Genomic DNA, 17,880 nt, shown 5'->3' on the forward strand with positions numbered 1-17,880 from the left:
CAGCACACCAAGGGGTGCAGATGTGCTCCCACACATCCCCTGCGCTGGGGACAGCCCGGTTTGCTTTACAGCCGTGTCCCTCAGCGCCACCACACGCCCTCAGCCCCGGCTGTAATTCACATTATTGCTCCTTTTCTGCTGGGCTGGAAGGCGCAGATCAGCGATCAGCGGCACCACAAGGGCTCACAAACAGAGGGAGCTCTTTCCGACACACACGCCGCGTTTCCGTGTCCGCCCCAGCCTCGCACGGGTGGGTTCCACTGCCCCCGGACCCAGCGGCTTTGCGGGGACCAGCCCAGCCCGGCCGAGCTCCATGGTGGGGGTTCAGCTCCGGGATCCCCAGGAAGGGCTCGGAGAGCACGGATGGAGGTGCTCACCCTGCTGGCTGTGGGTGACTCAGGGTGACCGATGTGACCCACGCCCCTGTCCCCGTGTCCCTGAGTCACCGGCACAGCCTCGTGGCGAGCTGTCCCCGTGCGTCACAGCCCCCCTGGCCGTGACACCCGGCCCGGCACCCCGCAAGTGTCCGGCAGCGCCCCGAGGACAACAGACACCCCAAAAAGCGCCGGCCAGCAGCGACATCGGTCACCCCGGGGGCTGCCCAAGGTACCTTCACTCCTCTGGGGCCATTCCCACTCGGGAAACGCAACCCCAGAAGTTTCCATGCGAGCTGTGGGGGTCCGGAGCTGGCACTGGGTGGGTCCCCCCAACCCCGCCCCGATCCTCCGGTGTCCCCAGCGCCCCCCGGTGTCCCCAGCACCCTCCTAGCCGGGGCAGCAGCACAGCAGCACAGTGGGAAGGGAGTGAAGGGGTTTGCCTTCATCACCGGAGGGCTTGCTTTTTGCTTGCTTGGCGAAAAGTCTGCTTTCTCACCGTAAAATACAAAAAAAACCCAGCTGGGGTTGCGCTGTGCCGCCCGTCCCGCTGCCCCGAACCTCCCGGTGCCAATCCTGCAGCGGCACAAAGAGGGGCCCGGGCCGCCCCTCCCCGGCACCGCCCGGCCCGGTGCCCCCGGCCGCGGGGGAGGGTCGGGCGGGCGGCCGAGGGGAGGGGAAGGCCGAGGAGGGGAGGGCAAAGGAGAGGGAGGAGGGCCGGGCCGGCCGGCAGCTGCTGCTGGCAGACGGAGAGCTGGTTTCCTGCTCGCTATCGCCCGGCTGCGCCCAGCTCCGGTCCCTCCCCACGCCCGGGCCGTGCCTCAGTTTCCCCCCGTGGAGGTGAGTGGAGGGTGAGGATGGGCAGAGCATCCCTGGGCGTGGGGAGGTCGGGGCTCTGCTGCTCCCCGTGTGCCCCCGCTCGGTGCCGGCATCCCCGGTGCCGCTCCCCGCTGCGAGCATCGCTGACAAAACGGGGCTGACAACACCGAGCGGCGATTCTGCCGTGCTGGGCAGGGCTCAGACCCCGAACTCGTGTCCTGCTCGTCCCCGGGACGCTCCGGGGCACGGTAGCGCTTTTTCTCCGGTGCCTTCTCCCCGCATCCCCGCTGCTGTTTCCCTCCAGCCCCTGACCTGCGCTGCCCTCGGGACAAAGGGGAAAGAGAGCAGCGCCTGCTCCTCCTCCTCCTCCTCCGGTGATGAGAAGGGTGGGGAAGAGCTTTGCTAAGATCCAGGAGGGATGCTCCGTGCATCATCACGGAGATGTCTCTGCCGCAGATGTGCTTTGGGGTAGAGGAGAAGTACGAAGAGGAAAATGATGTGTGGGGTGTGAAACCTGGCCGTGTCCAGACTTCCTCTTTTTACCAAAATTCAGCTGCAAGAGGCAGGTCCTTCCGTGGGCTGATGCTGGGCAGGGGAACAGGCTGAGCAGCACAAATAGGGGGGCAAGTTTGCTTCTCCCCAAGTGTTGTCTGTGCCCAGGCTGTGGTGTGTGGATCCCTGGCAAAACTTAGTGCAGGTTTGTCCCCTCTCCTCAGCCCTTCTCCCCACATCTCCATGCTGGGGCCTTGCAGAGGGTTAGGGTTAGGGTGTGCTCATGCACCCACAGCCCTGCCTCACACCACAGGAGCTGGCAGGGATTTTTTTCCCTCCCTCCGAGGATTAAAACCACCCAAATCAAGGCAGGGGTGGTCTCCCTGCCCAGTCCCACACCTGGGATATTTCTCCTTAGCACAATAATGTTTGTAAGAGCTCCCAGTGCCTTCACCCCTTCCTGACACCCTCCCAGCTCAGCTGGTAGTTAAAAGCAAGGGCTTTGGCAAGCTGTGGGGTGGTCACAAGAAACCTCCATCCTGCCCCTGGCTTTTCACTGGAGGGGCTCTCCTGGGGTCCAGCCCAGCTCAGGAGGTTTGGGTCCCAAATCCAGGACAGCCCATCTGTGCTGGGAGCTGGATCCCAAACTTGGGACAGCCCATCCATGCTGGGACCTGGATCCCAAACCCAGGACAGCCCATCCACACTGGGAGCCAGCACAGCAGCAGCAGCATCGAGGCAATCTGCTGAAAATCCTCCCAGCTTCCATCAGCTCTGGAGCTGTGTCCTTTCCCAATGTATTTCCATGTGCCTGGCAGCCACGTGAGCTCCCAAGCACTTTCCCCACCCTGTCCCAAGGGGCTGCTGCTCCTGGCAGGGGCCAGAGGGAGACCCTGACCCGCAGGGTGGGATGGGGGTCCCTGCTCCAGGGGTGCTCCCCATGTCCAGACCCGGGTGAATTCCCCACAGACACTTCTGCAGCCAACCACAGCTGACATGAGATGAGTCAGGGCTGGCTGCAGCCCCCCCTCCTCCCCCTGCTTGCAGGAACAGCGTGAAGGGAAGAAATGCAAGAGGCTTTGATGGCAGGAGCAGAGCACAGGCTGTGCCCTCCTCCCCTGCCGCCAGCCTTTGTGGGCTCAAAGCTGGGGTTTTGTATCCAGCCCGCAGGAACTGAGCTTTCCTAGGAGTTTCTGACCTTGCCTGCAGTTGTGGAGGGGGTTTGAGCGCGCCAGAGCGCTGGCAGGATAATCCTTTCTGTAGGAAACCGTGTAACACAAGGCTTGTTGTTCTGCCTCCCCTGAGCCTGCCTGCCAAGGCGTAGGGGCTGGAGAGCTTTCCCAGGCACCAAGTGCCCCTGGCACTGTGGCCAGGGGGAATCAAGGCCGGGATGGGCTTTTCCCAGAGCCAGGGGCTGCTGGAGATGCTCCCTGGGGTTGATGTGTGGTGACCTTGGCAGGTGCCAGTGCAGGGACTGGAGCTGCTGGAGGACAACCCATCTGCACAGGGCACTGCTGCAGTAGCACAGGATGGGTGAGAGCACTGCAAACTCTCTGGGGAATTTCTCAGCGCTGCCTCAGTTTCCCCAGGCTCATCCTGTCTCACTAGCAGCACCCAGGGGAAGAGCAGAAATCTGTCCTCAGGCTTGTCAGGAATGCACAGGCCGTGTCCCCTGTCCCTGCCACTCTGCTGTGTGCCAGCCCCCGCCGGGTGCCTTCCTGTCTGCCCAGGAAGGAAGGGGTTAACGTGCCCGGATTTCCTGAGCGCGATGCTGGAGGGGAAGGTGACCTGCAGAAGGGAATGGAGGGAAGGTGACCTGCAGAACTGCTTTGCAAGGCACGTTCTGGTGTCGGGAAAGCCCGGAGTGAGGCTGAACCAGAAATCCAGCTAGAATTCGGCCTTTCCGGACAAAATTTAAGTTCTTAAGTAACTCTTTCCTCCTGCGGGCTGCCTGATTTATTCATGACATCCTTGCCCACTGCAGAGTGGCCCCGGGCGCTGCCACGTGCCCAGGATGGCGCTCAGGGCGAGAGGGCAAAGAGCTGCGGGTCAAAGGTGGAGCTCTGCCTCTTGCCGAGCTTTTCCTGCACATCCTCCTTGGCAGCACCGTGTGTGTGCTGGGCTGGGGGAACCTTCACAGCCCTGGGCTTGGCCACAGTGGCTGGAAAAGGCAAAATTTTGTTTTTGGTGTTCGGGCTGGCAAGACAGAGGGCTGAGGATGGTGATCAGGGCAGTGCTGGGAGTGGGAGAGAGATGCAAGAACAGGTACCCTGGGAGATGCCAGGGGGTTTTGGGAGGGAATGTGCCGCATCCCTCCTCCCACAGCTTCTGTGGCATGATGGGGCTGCTTGTAGGGTGATTTGACTTTTATTTGATTTTCTCACCGGTGCTTCCTCTGTGCTAATCTGCTCCCACCCTCTCCAGGAGTGGTGGAAGGGGAGGTGGGGAAAAAGGTCACCCCATTCCAGCCCCAGCCCCAGGGCTGCTCCTGCTGCTTTCTGCAGCAGCTGTGGGGCTGATTCCTGAAGCCAGGAGCTCCCTCCCGTCCCCCCGGAGTGAAGGCAGGGCTGTGGAGGAAGGAAGTGGTATCTTTGCTCCAAAACAGCTCCCTCTGCTCTTGGCTCTTGCAGGTATCCGCTGCATGGAGGAAGCCGCTCACTGCAGCCCCTGCCTGCCCCGTCCCCTGCCCTGAGGCCACCGTGGCACTCTGGGTGCGGTGACAAGGTGACACCGTGGCTCTCTAGGTGCAGCATCCGGGGACAGTTCCATCACCAAGTGCCAGTTTTGACAGTGCCATCACCACCCAACAGCACCTGCAGCTGGCAATCCTGGCACTGAGACACCAGGTGTGGCATGGGATGTGTTTGGGGTGGGGATGCAGGAGGGTCCCCTCCCTGCTGACCTCTGCTGTCCCTCTGCCAGGCCTCTGGGTGACACGGGATGAGTGTGCCAGCCGAGGAGCCGGGCAACCCTGCCCATGCCATCTTTGAGAGGTTCCTGAGAGCCGGGCAGTGCCAGGAGGTGCTGGGCTCCTTCCTGGAGCTGTGCCAGCAGCTGGGCGTGCAGGGCACGGGGCTGCAGCTCTACCACGGCCTCAAGGCTGCCCTCAACTACTGGAATGCCAAGGCCCTGTGGAGCAAGCTGGATAAGAAAGCTGGGCACAAGGACTACGACCAGGGCACAGCCTGTGCTGGCACCAAGGTAAGCGGGGTGTGGGATGGGAGGTTTGGGTCTCTCTGTCCTTGTCTGGGGTGAGAACATCCCCTGGGACACTCTGGCTCTCATCCCAGGAGGATGCAGGATGTGCCAGGCGGGAGGTTGATGGAGTTTAATGGGGCAGGATGTTAATTAGCACTGCCAGCTCCCCATGGCACGGTGCCACCTCAGTGCCACCCAGCCAGCAGCGTGCTTCCGCCTCCCAGCTGCTCTCACTGGGGACATCCCATGGCAGGGCTGAGGGAGCTGACAAGGCCTTTCTGGGAGATAGGAGCATCCCAAGTAGGGGATAACTGTTCCCTGTCCCACAGATGATGGCTCATTGCTGTGCCCCATTGTCCCAGCCCTGTGCAGAAGCTCTCAGCAGACCAAACCCCATCAGGGCTGCACAGAGCTGCACCTTATCTCACCTCATGCTTTAATTGCTGCCATTGCCCTGGGTGAAGGCAAGGTCCAGGGGGTGGGGGGCACCCCACTTTGCAGGGACAATCAGGGGAATCCTGAGGAGGGCCAGATCCTGACCCAGCAGGTGGGGAGGTGCTGCCTTTGGGTCACCCAAACCCTGTTTTGGGGCTGCCCACTCCTTCACTGGCCATGCCAGGGTTCACCCAAACCCTGTTTTGGGGGTTCACCCACACCCTATTTTGTGCTGCCCACCCCTCACTGCCCGTGCCGTGCCCTGCAGTGCCTGGTGGTGGGCGCTGGCCCCTGCGGGCTGCGGGCAGCCATCGAGCTGGCTCTGCTGGGAGCCCGCGTGGTGCTGCTGGAGAAGCGCGACTCCTTCTCCCGCAACAACGTCCTGCACCTCTGGCCCTTCACCATCCACGACCTGCGCGCGCTCGGCGCCAAGAAGTTCTACGGGCGCTTCTGCACGGGCACTCTAGACCACATCAGTGAGTGTGGGGGGCACCAGGCTGCATGTGGGGGGTCCCAGTAGTCAGGGGTGCAGCCCTGAGGGTCTCCCTCCCCTCCCAGGTATCCGGCAGCTGCAGCTGATCCTGCTGAAGGTGGCTTTGCTGCTGGGGGTGGAGGTGCACATCAATGTGAGGTTTGAGGACCTTGTTCCCCCCAAGGGAAAGGCAGGTATGTGACTCTGCAGGGTGGGTGGCCACTCTGAGCCCCCCAATCGCCCTGCTGTGCCTTTTTGGGGTGAATGAGATGCAGCCCTTTGTCTGTGGACGCTGATGACCACCTCTCTCCCTGCAGGTGGCTGGCAGGCCGTGCTGCAGCCCAGCTCCTCTCCCCTCAGCCACTACGAGTTCGACGTCCTCATCTCAGCTGGCGGTGGCAAATTTGTCCCTGAAGGTGACCACGGGTGTCCCTGCAGCCCCGGGAGCAATGTGGGGGGCTGAGTGGGGGCTCACACCTCTGCCCTCCTGCAGGGTTCAAGAGGAAGGAGACGCGTGGGAAGTTGGCCATTGGCATCACCACCAACTTCATCAACCGCCACAGCCGGGCCGAGGTGGAGGTGGCTGAGATCAGCGGCGTGGCCCGAATCTACAACCAGAAGTTCTTCCAGAACCTCTACAACAAAACGGGTCAGTGGTCCCATGGTCCCAACCTCCATATGTGGGGTGTTGGGGGCTCCTGCCCCTCCTGAGGGAGCTGGAGGCTCAGCCCCAGGATGTCCCCAGTAATGGGGTGCGTGGCCCCACGTGGTACCCCATTGCAGGGGACATTTGGTGTCTGAGCCAGTGCTGGGACACCCCATGGCCCTGGCTCAGCCCCTTCCCTATCACCAGGCATCGACCTGGAGAACATCGTGTACTACAAGGATGACACTCACTATTTCGTCATGACGGCCAAGAAGCAAAGCCTGCTCACGAAGGGGGTCATCCTTCAGGTGAGGAGGGCAGGATGTGGCCCTGGGATCCCACAGCACCGGGCAGCTTGAAAGTGGGATGCAAATTGTGGATGCTGGTTTTACTGCACACCTCTGGAGTGGTAGGGGCTGCAGCAGCTGTTGCCTGTGCCACAGGAAAAATCCTTCCAGGATACTGAGAGCACAGTGGCACAGCTGCAGCCTGGAGCTGGGTGCTCGCAGGCTGAGGGACCAACATCACCTCCCTCATCCCACTCAGCTTCACCCCATCCCCGCAGGACAAAGCGGACATCGAGAGCCTCCTGGCCCCAGACAACGTGAACAGGGATGCCCTCCTTAGCTATGCCAAAGAAGCTGCCAACTTCTCCACCAACTACTGCCTGCCCGAACTGGAGTTTGCCCTCAACCACCGGGACCTGCCGGACGTTGACATGTTTGACTTCACATGCATGACGCGCTCGGAGAACGCGGCGCTGGTGCGGGAGCACAACGGGAGCCGAGTGCTCCTGGGGCTGGTGGGCGACTGCCTGGTGGAGGTGAGAGCCTCCCCTGCAGCCCCCCTCACTCCCCCATTTCCCTCTCCCTGCGTTTCTCTCTCCTTGCATTGTTTGCAATGTATTTCCCCTCCCTAAGTGCTTCTCATCCCAGCTGCCCAGTGCACTCCATCCTTGGGCAGACTCCCAGCAGTAGTGCCATGTTTTGGGGAGGTTATCCCCTTCTCCATCCCCAGAGGAGATTTGGGGTTCGTTCAGGCTGGAGGAGCAGCCCAGTCCCTCCCCAATGGAGCTGTGCTGGCTGGGGAGCAGATGGTGACGGCCACCTCTCCTGTCCGTGCGCGTCCTGCCGCCGCTCCCTCTTTCATCCCTGGCCAAGCCTGGCAGCTCCCAGCTCCTCCCAGCTGCCCAGACCAGCCATGCAACTCCAGTTCCATGGAGTTATTCCATGTTCCAGCTCTGCTTTTCCTTTTGCAGCCCTTCTGGCCGCTGGGCACTGGCGTGGCCAGGGGTTTCCTCGCCGCCTTCGACGCGGCGTGGATGGTGCGGCGCTGGGCGGCGGGGACACCTCCTCTGGAGGTGCTGGCTGAGAGGTGAGTGTAGTGTCCCCATCCCTCTGGGCTGGCTCTGGAGCGCGGCAGGGTGGCAGCAGTGACGCCAGCCCTGTCCCCTGCACCCAGGGAGAGCATCTACCAGCGCCTCTCGCAGACATCCCCAGACAACACCCACAAGAACGTCAGCCAGTACAGCATCGACCCGGCCACGCGCTACCCCAACATCAACCTGCAGGCCATCAAAGCCAGCCAGGTACCTGGCCAGGTCCTGCCATGGGACAGCCAGCCAGCCCAGCCTCCCTGGCTGTCAGGGTGGCACTAATTTACCCAGTGCCCTGTCCCCAAAGGGTGTGAGACTGAAGCTATTAGCCCACAGGGCATTGAATGCATTATGGAAGGTGGAGGGTTCTGGAGGGTTTGGGGGGGATGTCCAGGTGTCCCACCTCCCTGCGTGGTGTCATTGGCTCTGTACAATTGTACAGGTTGTGACCCACCACATGTCCCCATTGGCAGGTCAGGGACCTCTACCTGGTGGGCATGGTGGAGGTGGACCACCATGGGAAGAGGAAGAGCGACGCCCGGCTCAGCACCGGTAGGAGCAACCACTCCTGCCCCATCCCTCCCAGCAGCCCATGCCCACGTGGCCACTGCCCTGATTTTCCTCCACATCCTTGTTTCTTGCTCCCTGGCCTGTCCTGGTGACACCAATGAGTTCTATCCCCTCTGCTTGTGGCCCATGTGGGGACCCTGCTGCCTTGTGGGAAGGAGGCTGTGCCCCTCCAGGCTGCCCAGATGACGAAATATTGACAGATGCTTTCCCAACATAGTTATTGAGACTTGTGGGGGGACAGGGGATGTCTCAGGTTGCTCCCATGGTATCCCTTTCCCCTTAAAGCAGGGAGTCTAAGGCAGGAGGTGGACTGGGGGTTGTCCCCTGTCTGTGCCTCCCCAGTGGCCCCTGGAGCTGTGTGTGAAGAGCTGCTGAGCTGGTGCCAGGCCAGCACGGCTGGATACCGCGGCGTGGCTGTGACCAACTTCAGCACCTCCTGGACCAGTGGCTTGGCCCTCTGTGCCCTCATCCACCGCTTCCGCCCCGACCTGGTGTGAGTGCCCGGAGCCCCCAGAACCCTCCACCCTGCAGGGCCCACCCTGATGCAGCCATGTCTCCCCACAGGGACTTTGACTCCGTGGACCCCCAGGATGCCATTCAGACCCACCAGATGTTGCTGGACGTAGCAGAGCAGGAGCTGGGCATCCAGCCTGTCCTCTCCAGTGCTGAGATGGCCACCCTGACAGAGCCTGACTGCCTGGACCTCATCACCTACCTCAGCCACTTCTACCAAATTTTTGGGACCTCTCCAGGTGCGAAATTTTGGGGGGATTTTTCTCATTTTGAGCTGCACTGGGGCTGGCTGGGTCCCACAAAAATGGCCATGTCCTGTGCAGAGGCGGAGGTCAGCAAGAAGCCACTGTCTCCCCCTGGCACACGAGGGGCCATCCTCTTCCTCAGCAAGCTGCAGAAGAGCCGGAACCTGGCACACAAACGTAGCCAGGTGAGGGACCCCCACCCAGACCCTGCTGGCACACCAAACCCACCACATCCCCACCCCAACCACCCCTGTGGGTTTGCAGGACGGTGCCCAGAAGGACAGCGAGGCCAAGAGGAGCCGCAGGGACGCTGAGGTGGGGCTGCCCCAGGGGGGCTCTGCTGGGTGCAGCTGGCCTGGGGGGACAGTGGGGGGCTGACCCTGCCCTTGGGTCACTTGTAGCTGGACACGGGGCTGGATGGAGACACTCCGGACAGTGCCCACGAGCTGCCACACGCCACCGGCATGGAGCCAGGGCAGGTTGGTCCTTGTGTCCCCTTGGGATGGAGGCTCCAGCTCAGGGCAGGGGGGCACCGGGAGGGCACCGGTGGCTGGCAGAGCCGAGCCAAGGGCTGGCACAGAGCTGCACAAGCAAACGCCCACAGGTTCCCAGCTCCTCCCTGCCTCTTTCCTGACCCAACTGGTTTTCCAGAGCCGAGGCTTGCCGCTCCCTCAGCCATCCCAGCAGCCGGCGCTGATAGAGGGGCACAGCCCTGCCCTGCGCCCCCATGGCTGCTGGCACGGCCACGGGGCACGGTGGGTGCCAGGCCCCCGGTGCCAGCCCCGCCTGTGCTGTGCCCCCGCAGCCGCCGAGGGACAGGACAGGGGAGAACAGCGACGCCTGCTACTTCTGCGGGCGCCGTGTGTACATCGTGGAGCGAGCCAGCGCCGAGGGACGCTTCTTCCACCGCGGCTGCTTCCAGTGCCGGCGCTGCGGGGCCACGCTGCGCCTGGGCGACTACGCCTTCGACGAGGAGGACGGTGAGGCAGCTCCTGGGGACGGGGGATGCTTGGGGAGCGGCTTCTCCACCTCGCAGGTTGTCATGAGTTCACCCCTCACCCCCTCCCTCCCAGGTAACTTTTACTGCTCGCTGCACTACCCCCATCCAGCCAGCATGGACCTGCCCCGGGATGAGGCTTCGGCGCTGCCCGATGGGGTAAATCACCCTGAATCCCTGGAGGTGCTGGGGGAAAGGCAGAATGTTGAGGGGGGTGGCTGGGTGTGGCCCTGGGCTGCATCGCCCCTTGCTCTGGCTCTGCTGCAGGATGCTGATGCTGCTGCCCACGCGCCCTCTGATGCTGGAACGTCGTGTGTGTCCCCCATGGAGAGGGCACCCAGCCCTCTGCAGCCCACTCCAGCAGCCCCACAGGCAGGGGAAGAGCCTGGGGACGCTGAGGACACTGCAGATGCTGGTGACACGGAGGAGGAGCAGGAGCTGCTGGCACAGCCTGGGGAGGATGTGAGGGAAGAGGAGGTTCCCAGAGCGGAGCCCCAAGGAGCAAAAGAGGAGGGTGAGGAGAGTGGGGGCAGGAGGAAGATCACCCTCACACCGCTGGAGAAGCTCAGTCTGTCCACGCTGAACCTCACCAGTGAAGCTGAGCCCGAGCCTCCACTGAAGCCAGCCCGTCTGAGGCTCCCAGCAGCACCCGAGGCCCTCCCTGCCCTGCGGCAGGGACAAGGCGCCTGGAAGGAGGAGGAGGAGGAGGAGGAGAAAATTGACATGGAGAAAGGTAGGTGGTACAAACTGGAGTCTCCAGGTGAGCAGAGCTCTCAGTCCCTGCAGGACCCTGCTGTATCCCACGTCTTGCTCATGAGGAACCAGCCTGAAACAGCTTTTTCTCGGGCAGATTTGGAGGACAGTGACAGCGAGGAGGGGGAGGAAGAGGAGGAGAAAGAGGAGGAGGACAAAGGCCTTGGCATTGTGAAAGACTTGGTGAGGATTTTCCCCAGGTGATGGTAGCTGGGGCTCTTGCTCCTCTCACAGAAGGCTGGCTCAGCTGTGGCTGCCCAGGCAGGAGGTGCCTGCTGCAGGGACTGACCCCCCTGCCCGTGCCACCGTCCTTTCACAGTACCCAGACCCCCGGGAAGAGGAGAAATTCCCCACCTGGAAGCGCACCTTGGCCCGCCGGACCAGGGAGTCCCAGATGAAGAGGTTCTGCAGAGCCCAGGTAACCCCAGAGGGGACAGCCACGTCCCCAGCGTGGCACTGCACCCTGTCCCCTGTGTCCTGCTGCTGCTGGCAGGTGCTGGCCTGCAGGGGAGTGCTGCCCTTCCCTCACAGGCCATCCAGAGGCGGCTGGAGGAGATCGAGGTGACGTTCCGGGAGCTGGAGCAGCAGGGCACCAAGCTGGAGAAGCTGCTCCGGGATGAGAATGGTAAAGCCAGGGTGGGCAGAGCACTGTGACCCTGCAGGGGGGGGTCTGCACCCTGCTGACCATCCCCTGTCCTGCAGACAGCCTGGCTGACCAGCACACACAGTGGACAAACCAGCTGCTGTACCTGGTGCAGAAGAAGAACAACCTGATGAGCGAGGAGTCAGACCTCATGATCGCGTGAGGCTTGGGGGATGCTCCCTGGCGGGTGTGGGGGCTCAGCTCACCCCAATCCCCTGCAAATTCAGTGCCCAGCACACCCTCTTCCTCCCCACAGGGTGCAGGAGTTGAAGCTGGAGGAGCAGCAGTGCCAGCTCGACGAGAAGCTCCGGAGCTACATGAACAAGGAGGGTGAGTGCCATCACTCCTTTTGCACGGTGCAGGGAGCAGGTCAGGGCTTGTGGCCTTCCCAGCTCTACTCCGGCCCCCTGCACCCACAGATGCCCTGAAGACGCCTGAGGATGAGAAGGCTGAGCAGGAGATCCTGAAGCAGCTGGTGGAGGTGGTGAACAAGCGGAACATCCTCATCCAGCTGCAGGAGGAGAAGCGGCTCAGTGAGCTCCGCGCTTGACCCGCACGGCCCCGGGACCACCAGTGCTCCCTGGGCACCAGTAGAGTGTGAGTGAGTGAGTCCTGGGCTGGGCACCACCCTGAGCTACCTCTGGAGGTGGCGATGCCCCAGGTGCCAGCAGCTGCCACAGCAAATCCAGCTCCCTGCTTGCCAAAGTCTGTCACGGAGGGACCAGAGCCGCTGGAGGATGCCCATGTGAGGAGACACCGAGCAGCACTCAGCCCCGGGGTGCTGAGAGGGTGTTCCTGTGCATGGCTGGAGTGCCTTTGCCTTGTGCTGGCTGGAAAACTCTCAGGGGACTGCAAAAGGGGGCTGTGGTGGCTCCCAGCAGCAAGGAGGTGACTGGCCACCAGAGACAGATGCCATATGTGCACCTTCAGGAATGGTCCCTCAAAGCCACCCTGGGACATCCTTCCCAGCTGAGGGCATCCATCCCAGTCTGGACTGTCCATCTCAAGGGACATCTGCCTGTACAAACTGGGACCAGTGACAGACAGACTGGGCTGCTCTGCACCACTGCTTTTGGATGCCACGTCCATGCTGTCCCCAGCTGCTGCAGGAAACCAAGGTCAGAACTCTACCATGAGCCCCTTGGGCCAGGGAAGGGCTTTTTGTGCTGGAATTCCTATGGGAATTGTGCTCGGGGCCAACACTAACACCGAGGACAAGGGACACCAGTGGCGGTGCCCTCCTTGCCCCTTTGGGGTTTCTTCTGCCTGGCAGTGCCATACTGGCCTTTGCACAGACCTCAGATGACCCTGCAGTCCCTGGCTGTTGCCTTTGAGGCCAAATGGTGCTCATGGCAGCCCAGATGTGTTGGAATGGGAGTCTCAGGTTCCTCTCTTAGCCCTCACCCTGTGCTCAGCCCTCATCTTGCCACTTCCCTCAGCACCTCCTCCAGCCCTCCCTGTGCTTGTACCAGCCCTAAAATCCTGCTGCAAACCCCTTCCCTTCAAATAAAGCCCCCCGATCAGGTGCCAAAAGTTAAAATATTGCCTTTATTTTCCATCAGTTAGGACTGGTTGCCAGAACAGCCACCAGTGTAAACTTTGAGGCTGCCCCAGGCAAGGGGAGCCTCAGTGCCTCAAGCCTTCCAGCCAGGCCAGTGGGTCCCTCTGTGTACAAAATAGTGTATTTAAAAAGACAGCAATAAAAATCTGCCTCCATTGTGGTTCTCACAGGGGTCAATGCAATAAATCCACCCCAAAAACCTTAATTTCCCCCAGAGGCAGGTGCCAAACCTGCACTACTGCATTGGCTGCAGTGCTGCTGGCCTAAGACCTGAAGTCAGCTAAAAACAAGGATGAAAAAGGGGACGTGGTGTGGCCAAGGGGACACTGTGGGACACCCAGAGCCCCAGCTCAGCCCTCACTGGGACGCTCCTGCAGGGCCCTCAGCATCATCCACATCTGGTCCTCGGTGCCGTGCAGCATCTTCACCTCCATGGTGTGAAACAGGTGGAGACCGGTGGCGAGGACGAGGACGCCGAGGGCGAGGAAGGCCAGCAGGCAGAAGGAGAGCTTGGGGAAGGGCTGCTCTGCGCCCAGCCCGGCCAGAGTGGCCAGGGCAGCTGCGGCCTGGAGCAGCAGCAGCAGCAGGGCCAGCACGGCCATCCTGCCCGAGGAGTAGCGCTGCTGCCGCGCCGCCTGCAGCCCCGCGCCCACCTCTGCCCGCGCCTCTGCCACCACATCTGCCAGGGCTGGGTCTGTGGGGACAGGGCCATCAGCAGGTGGGACTTCATATACCAGCCCTAGACCCTCCCCATATCCTTCTCCCCATCCCCACTGCTCTGCAGCTCTCCACAAGGGGCAACATCCCCAAAGAGCTCCGTCCAACCCCACCAGTCCATCCACCAGCCCCCCGGCACAGAGTGGATGCTGGCAGCACCCCCCCGACTCACCAGGTGTGCCAAGGGTGGCACCTGCAGGCTGGCCCTGCCTCTGGATGTGCAGTGTTGCCATCACAGCTTCATGGTCTGAGAAGGGGATGTCCGTGCCTGGGGCTCGCCCCGTCGTGGTCTTCAGCTCTTCACACTTGACCGTGAAGCTGGAGATGGCCTGGGTGAGGGGACAAGGGGGTCACAGCAGTGCCTCCCCCCAGCACTCCCAGCTGGTGGGCAGACACCCCTGTTACCTTGTAGAGAATGTAGTCAATGCGGATGCCCAGCGGGAAGGGCAGCAGCTCTGACTTGTCAGTGAAGCAGTTGTCAGGGACAAGGGTGCAGCCGTTCTTACAGCCCTGAGATAGAAGCCTGGGTGAGTTGGGGGCTCTTGGTATGCCCTGGGACCCCTCTGAGCCCCTGAGCTCACCTCAAAGCGCATGGCCTCAGCAAAGGCGTCCTGCAGCCCCGTCCAGCCACGCAGCAGCCGGATGCCCACATCTTCAGGGTGCATGTTCAGGTCCCCTCCCAGCAGCACCACATCTGCTGCCTTTGAGGTGTGTCTGTGGGGACAGGGGTGGCTGTCCTTCCCTGCCCTGCCTGGCCCCCACTGGAGTGACTGGGACCTGCCCAGTGCTCCTCCACCTTATTCCTGACTGGCACTGGTGCAATGGGAGCTCTCTGCAGTGCAAGCCCCAGGGAGAGGGGTGACCACACGTGTCCTGGGGGCCTGCAGGGGACACCCCACAGCTGCTCACCTGATGAACTGAGCCAGCTCCCAGGCCTGCACCAGGCGGTGGGGCAGGTAGGCGTCCTTGTCCCGGCAGTACTCGGCATGCAGCTGGACAGAGAGGGAAAGCAAAGGGGCTCTGACTCCTGCCCTGCTCTCTGCAAACCCACCCAGCCCCTCCAAACAGCCCCTGCCAACACCTCTGTCTTTATGTCACTGCCATGGGGAGAGCCTGGAGCTCACCTCAGTGCAAATCCAGGTTATGGGACCTTGCCCTCCGCCCTGAGCAATATTTTATTAAATCAGTGCATATAACAGGGCAGAGGGTGGAGAGCAGGGTTAAAGCAGGGGAACAGTAAAACAGGGGTATGGCCACTCATTGTCCTCCTCCCCACTGTTCCCCCCATGCTGGATTCCTCCCTGGACTGCTCACATGGGTGACGTAGACATTGAAGATGATCCCTGAGATCTTCATAACAACGAGACCGACAGACTTGCCGCAGAACCAGTCCCCATGCTGGAGCTGCCCAAGGGGAGGAGGAACAGGTCAGGGCTACTGAGGCTCTGTGGGGATGGACACCATGGTGCCACATGCCCCCCAAGCCCACCTACCATGTAGGGGTACCCATTCAGTGAGTACTGGTAGAGGAGCGTGTCCAGGATGGGGAACCTGGAGAAGACGCAGAGGCCGCTGCCGATCACCCCGCTGTGGGAGGGAGAAAGCACAGTGAGGAGATGTGGCTCCCAAAACCTCTGCCTCGCCCTAACCCTGGGCCAGGAGGACTCCCTGGGTGCCTGGATCCATGTGTGCTCCTGTGAGCACCCCCCTGCCCAGGCATGGGGTCTGTCACAGTGACAGAGGTGACATAAAGGACCTGCAGTGGTCTCTGCAAGTGGCAAACCCCGAGGACATGGCACAGCCTTGGCACAGCCCTGGCACTGCCCCCCAGCCTGAGCTTGCCCTTCTCACCTGCGGAAGTAATGGGAGAAGGGATAAGAGCCCGCTAGTTTTGCCTTCAGCTCACTGTAGTCCTGCTCGCTCCACACCTGGAGGACAGAGGGACGGGCTGAGAACAGCCATGGCCACCTCCCAGGCTGGGAAGGGGACACAAACTGCCCTCACCTCCTGCAGCAGCACCAGGTCGAAGCCCTCCTGGCGCAGCGTGTCCCCGATGAGCCGCACGCGCTGCTGCCGCCGCTTGCTCAGGTAGCGGATGGCCCTGCCACAGAGGGGTGACAGTCAAAGCCTGCTGGGGACAGGGCCAGGGGGCTCTTGGGGACCATTGTGACCCAAAATGAGGGAGAGAAACAGGGCTGCAGTGCCAGCAGAAGCAGAATGCACATGGGAAGGATGGAAGGACATGGGGACAAGATGTAGGGAGGCTGTTTGGGGACAGCTTCTCCTGCCTGCAGGATTGAGGCAGCTCATCCTTGCTTGGGGTGCAAATGTGGGGTTTTTCTGGGGCTAACAAGCACAGAAGGGACAGGAGGCAATACCCAGCCAAGCACCTCATGATCCTCTGGGGCTGGGAGTGTGGTGTGAGCCCAAAATGAAGGGGACACGAAGGTGACCCCAAGGTGGGACCCCTCCCCATCTCCCCCCACACAGCCTGGCAAAGTCGGGACTCACCAGCAGTTGAGGTTGAAGATCCGGAGGCGCAGGGTGGGCTCTCCCTCCATGGCTTGTCAGGGGTCTGTGGGGGTCAGTGGGCAGTGCCAGGCACAGGGGGCACCTGCGGGGAGTGGGTAGGAGTGGCAGCCCCCAGGAGCCAGGGCAGGCTGCAGGACAGAGCCAAGGAGCCAGGCTGGGAAGGCGGAAGGGCTGAGCTGGGGCAAAGGCCAGGAAGGAAGGAAAAGCACTCGGGGTACTCCAGGCCATTCACCTTTCCTGCACACAAGGACCACCCCAAACCCTAAAGTGACCCCGTACCGGGATCCATGTACCCAAACCACCCGTGTCACCCTACACCCAGTGGCTGGGTGGGCCAGGGGTGGGCTACAGGGCTCAACCCCTCTGCCTTTCAGCGAGTTGTGTTCCAGGATGGACATTTATCCTGGTTTCAAAGTGGGGCTGCGAGGCACGGCCATGGGGCACCGTCACACGCCTCCCCATCGGGAAACCCACGGATCCTTTCCGGGACCCCCAACCCCGGCGGAGCCAGCGGCTCCCGAGCAGCCCCAGCTCCGCTTCCCCCCTGCCTGACCCCGTGCGATTGTCCCAGTTTCCGGTTTAGGAGCTAAAAAGAGCAGCCCCGGAGCTGCGGGATGCCGGTGCGGGCAGCCAGGCTCTGCCTGCCCCGGCGGGATCATCCCGTTCCTGAGCCGCACTAATTAACGCTGGCGGCTTCCACCGAGCCTGAGCGCCCGGGGGCGGCCCCAGATCCCCGAGGGACGGGAGCGGGACAGCGGCAACAGGTGGAGCGGGAAAACGGGAGCGGGGAAACGGGAGAGAGGAGAGCCAGGAAAGGGGAGAGGGGGGACGGGAGCGGGAAAACGGGAGAGCGGAACAGGAGGAGCGGCGCCGCAGGATGAGCGGGGGCGGCAGGGGGGTAACCGGAGGAGCGGAGCAAAGGGAGGATCGGAACTGCAGGAGCAGCGGGGCCGGGAGCGGCGGAGCAACAGGCGGAAAGGGACCGGGAGCAGCGGGGTCGGGAGCAACGGAACCGGGAGCGTCGGGACCGGGAGCAGCGGGATCGGGAGCAGCGGGGCCGGGGGAAGCGGGACCGGGGGGAGTGAGACCGGGGGAAGCGGAACCGGGAGCAGCGGGCCCGGGGGAAGCGGGGCCGGGGGAAGCGGGACCTGGAGCAGCGATCGGCGGGGCCGGGAGCGGCGGGGCAGGGGGAAGCCGGACCGGGAGCGGACCTGCGGCGGGCCGGGAGCGGCGCGGGGCCGCGGGACTACGCGTCCCGGCAGGCAGCGGAGCGGGGCGGAAGGGGCAGGACCGGGACCGGGGCCGGAGCCCGGGGCCGAGGGGGGGTGAATGGGGCCGAGAAGGGCGGAGGGAGCCCCCGGCGGGTGTGGTGGGTGTAACGGGATGTGATGGGTGTAACGGGGCGCGCCGGGCGTGCGGGGGGATAGCGGGGTGCGGGATGGGATAGCGAGGTGTGAGAGGGATAATGGAGAAAGCGGGCAGTGGTGGAACGCGTGTGTGTCCCCGAGTGTAGGATGGGATGTGAGTACCGACACCGC

General features: G+C 62.6%; 2 protein-coding genes across 9 annotated transcripts; one reads left to right on the forward strand and one right to left on the reverse strand.

The window, feature by feature from the left end:
* The first annotated feature begins 24 nt into the window (after positions 1–24).
* MICAL1 (microtubule associated monooxygenase, calponin and LIM domain containing 1) lies at positions 25–13,279 on the forward strand. Of its 5 annotated transcripts, none has more exons than XM_074528359.1 (26): positions 1,056–1,214; positions 4,316–4,531; positions 4,608–4,886; positions 5,587–5,794; positions 5,877–5,984; positions 6,108–6,206; positions 6,284–6,439; positions 6,644–6,744; positions 7,002–7,259; positions 7,695–7,810; positions 7,898–8,024; positions 8,285–8,363; positions 8,724–8,874; positions 8,946–9,133; positions 9,218–9,324; positions 9,404–9,454; positions 9,541–9,618; positions 9,945–10,119; positions 10,213–10,295; positions 10,404–10,869; positions 10,987–11,072; positions 11,209–11,307; positions 11,421–11,514; positions 11,592–11,691; positions 11,789–11,862; positions 11,952–13,279. In XM_074528359.1, the coding sequence occupies exons 3-26, from the start codon at positions 4,626–4,628 to the stop codon at positions 12,080–12,082; spliced, it is 3,396 nt and encodes a 1,131-aa protein (XP_074384460.1). In that variant the 5' UTR covers positions 1,056–1,214; positions 4,316–4,531; positions 4,608–4,625; the 3' UTR covers positions 12,083–13,279. The 5 variants fall into 5 exon arrangements, with proteins under 5 accessions (XP_074384458.1, XP_074384460.1, XP_074384459.1 ...); XM_074528358.1 differs by having other exon boundaries at positions 4,316–4,396; positions 4,430–4,531; positions 10,213–10,869; XM_074528357.1 differs by lacking the exon at positions 1,056–1,214 and adding an exon at positions 25–606 and having other exon boundaries at positions 10,213–10,869.
* SMPD2 (sphingomyelin phosphodiesterase 2) lies at positions 13,053–17,669 on the reverse strand. Of its 4 annotated transcripts, none has more exons than XM_074528367.1 (11): positions 17,554–17,669; positions 16,322–16,424; positions 15,815–15,911; positions 15,662–15,738; positions 15,304–15,397; positions 15,125–15,214; positions 14,720–14,802; positions 14,392–14,524; positions 14,216–14,320; positions 13,983–14,139; positions 13,053–13,787 (listed from the first exon to the last, which is right to left on the reverse strand). In XM_074528367.1, exons 2-11 carry the CDS (start codon positions 16,369–16,371, stop codon positions 13,444–13,446), a joined length of 1,230 nt encoding a protein of 409 aa, XP_074384468.1. In that variant the 5' UTR covers positions 16,372–16,424; positions 17,554–17,669; the 3' UTR covers positions 13,053–13,443. The 4 variants fall into 4 exon arrangements, with proteins under 4 accessions (XP_074384468.1, XP_074384470.1, XP_074384469.1 ...); XM_074528369.1 differs by having other exon boundaries at positions 17,491–17,602; XM_074528368.1 differs by having other exon boundaries at positions 16,322–16,470; positions 17,554–17,571.
* Between the last annotated feature and the right edge of the window lie 211 nt (positions 17,670–17,880).

Source organism: Zonotrichia albicollis, chromosome 28 (genome assembly GCF_047830755.1).
Source record: "Zonotrichia albicollis isolate bZonAlb1 chromosome 28, bZonAlb1.hap1, whole genome shotgun sequence".
Classification (NCBI taxonomy): Eukaryota; Metazoa; Chordata; class Aves; order Passeriformes; family Passerellidae; genus Zonotrichia; species Zonotrichia albicollis.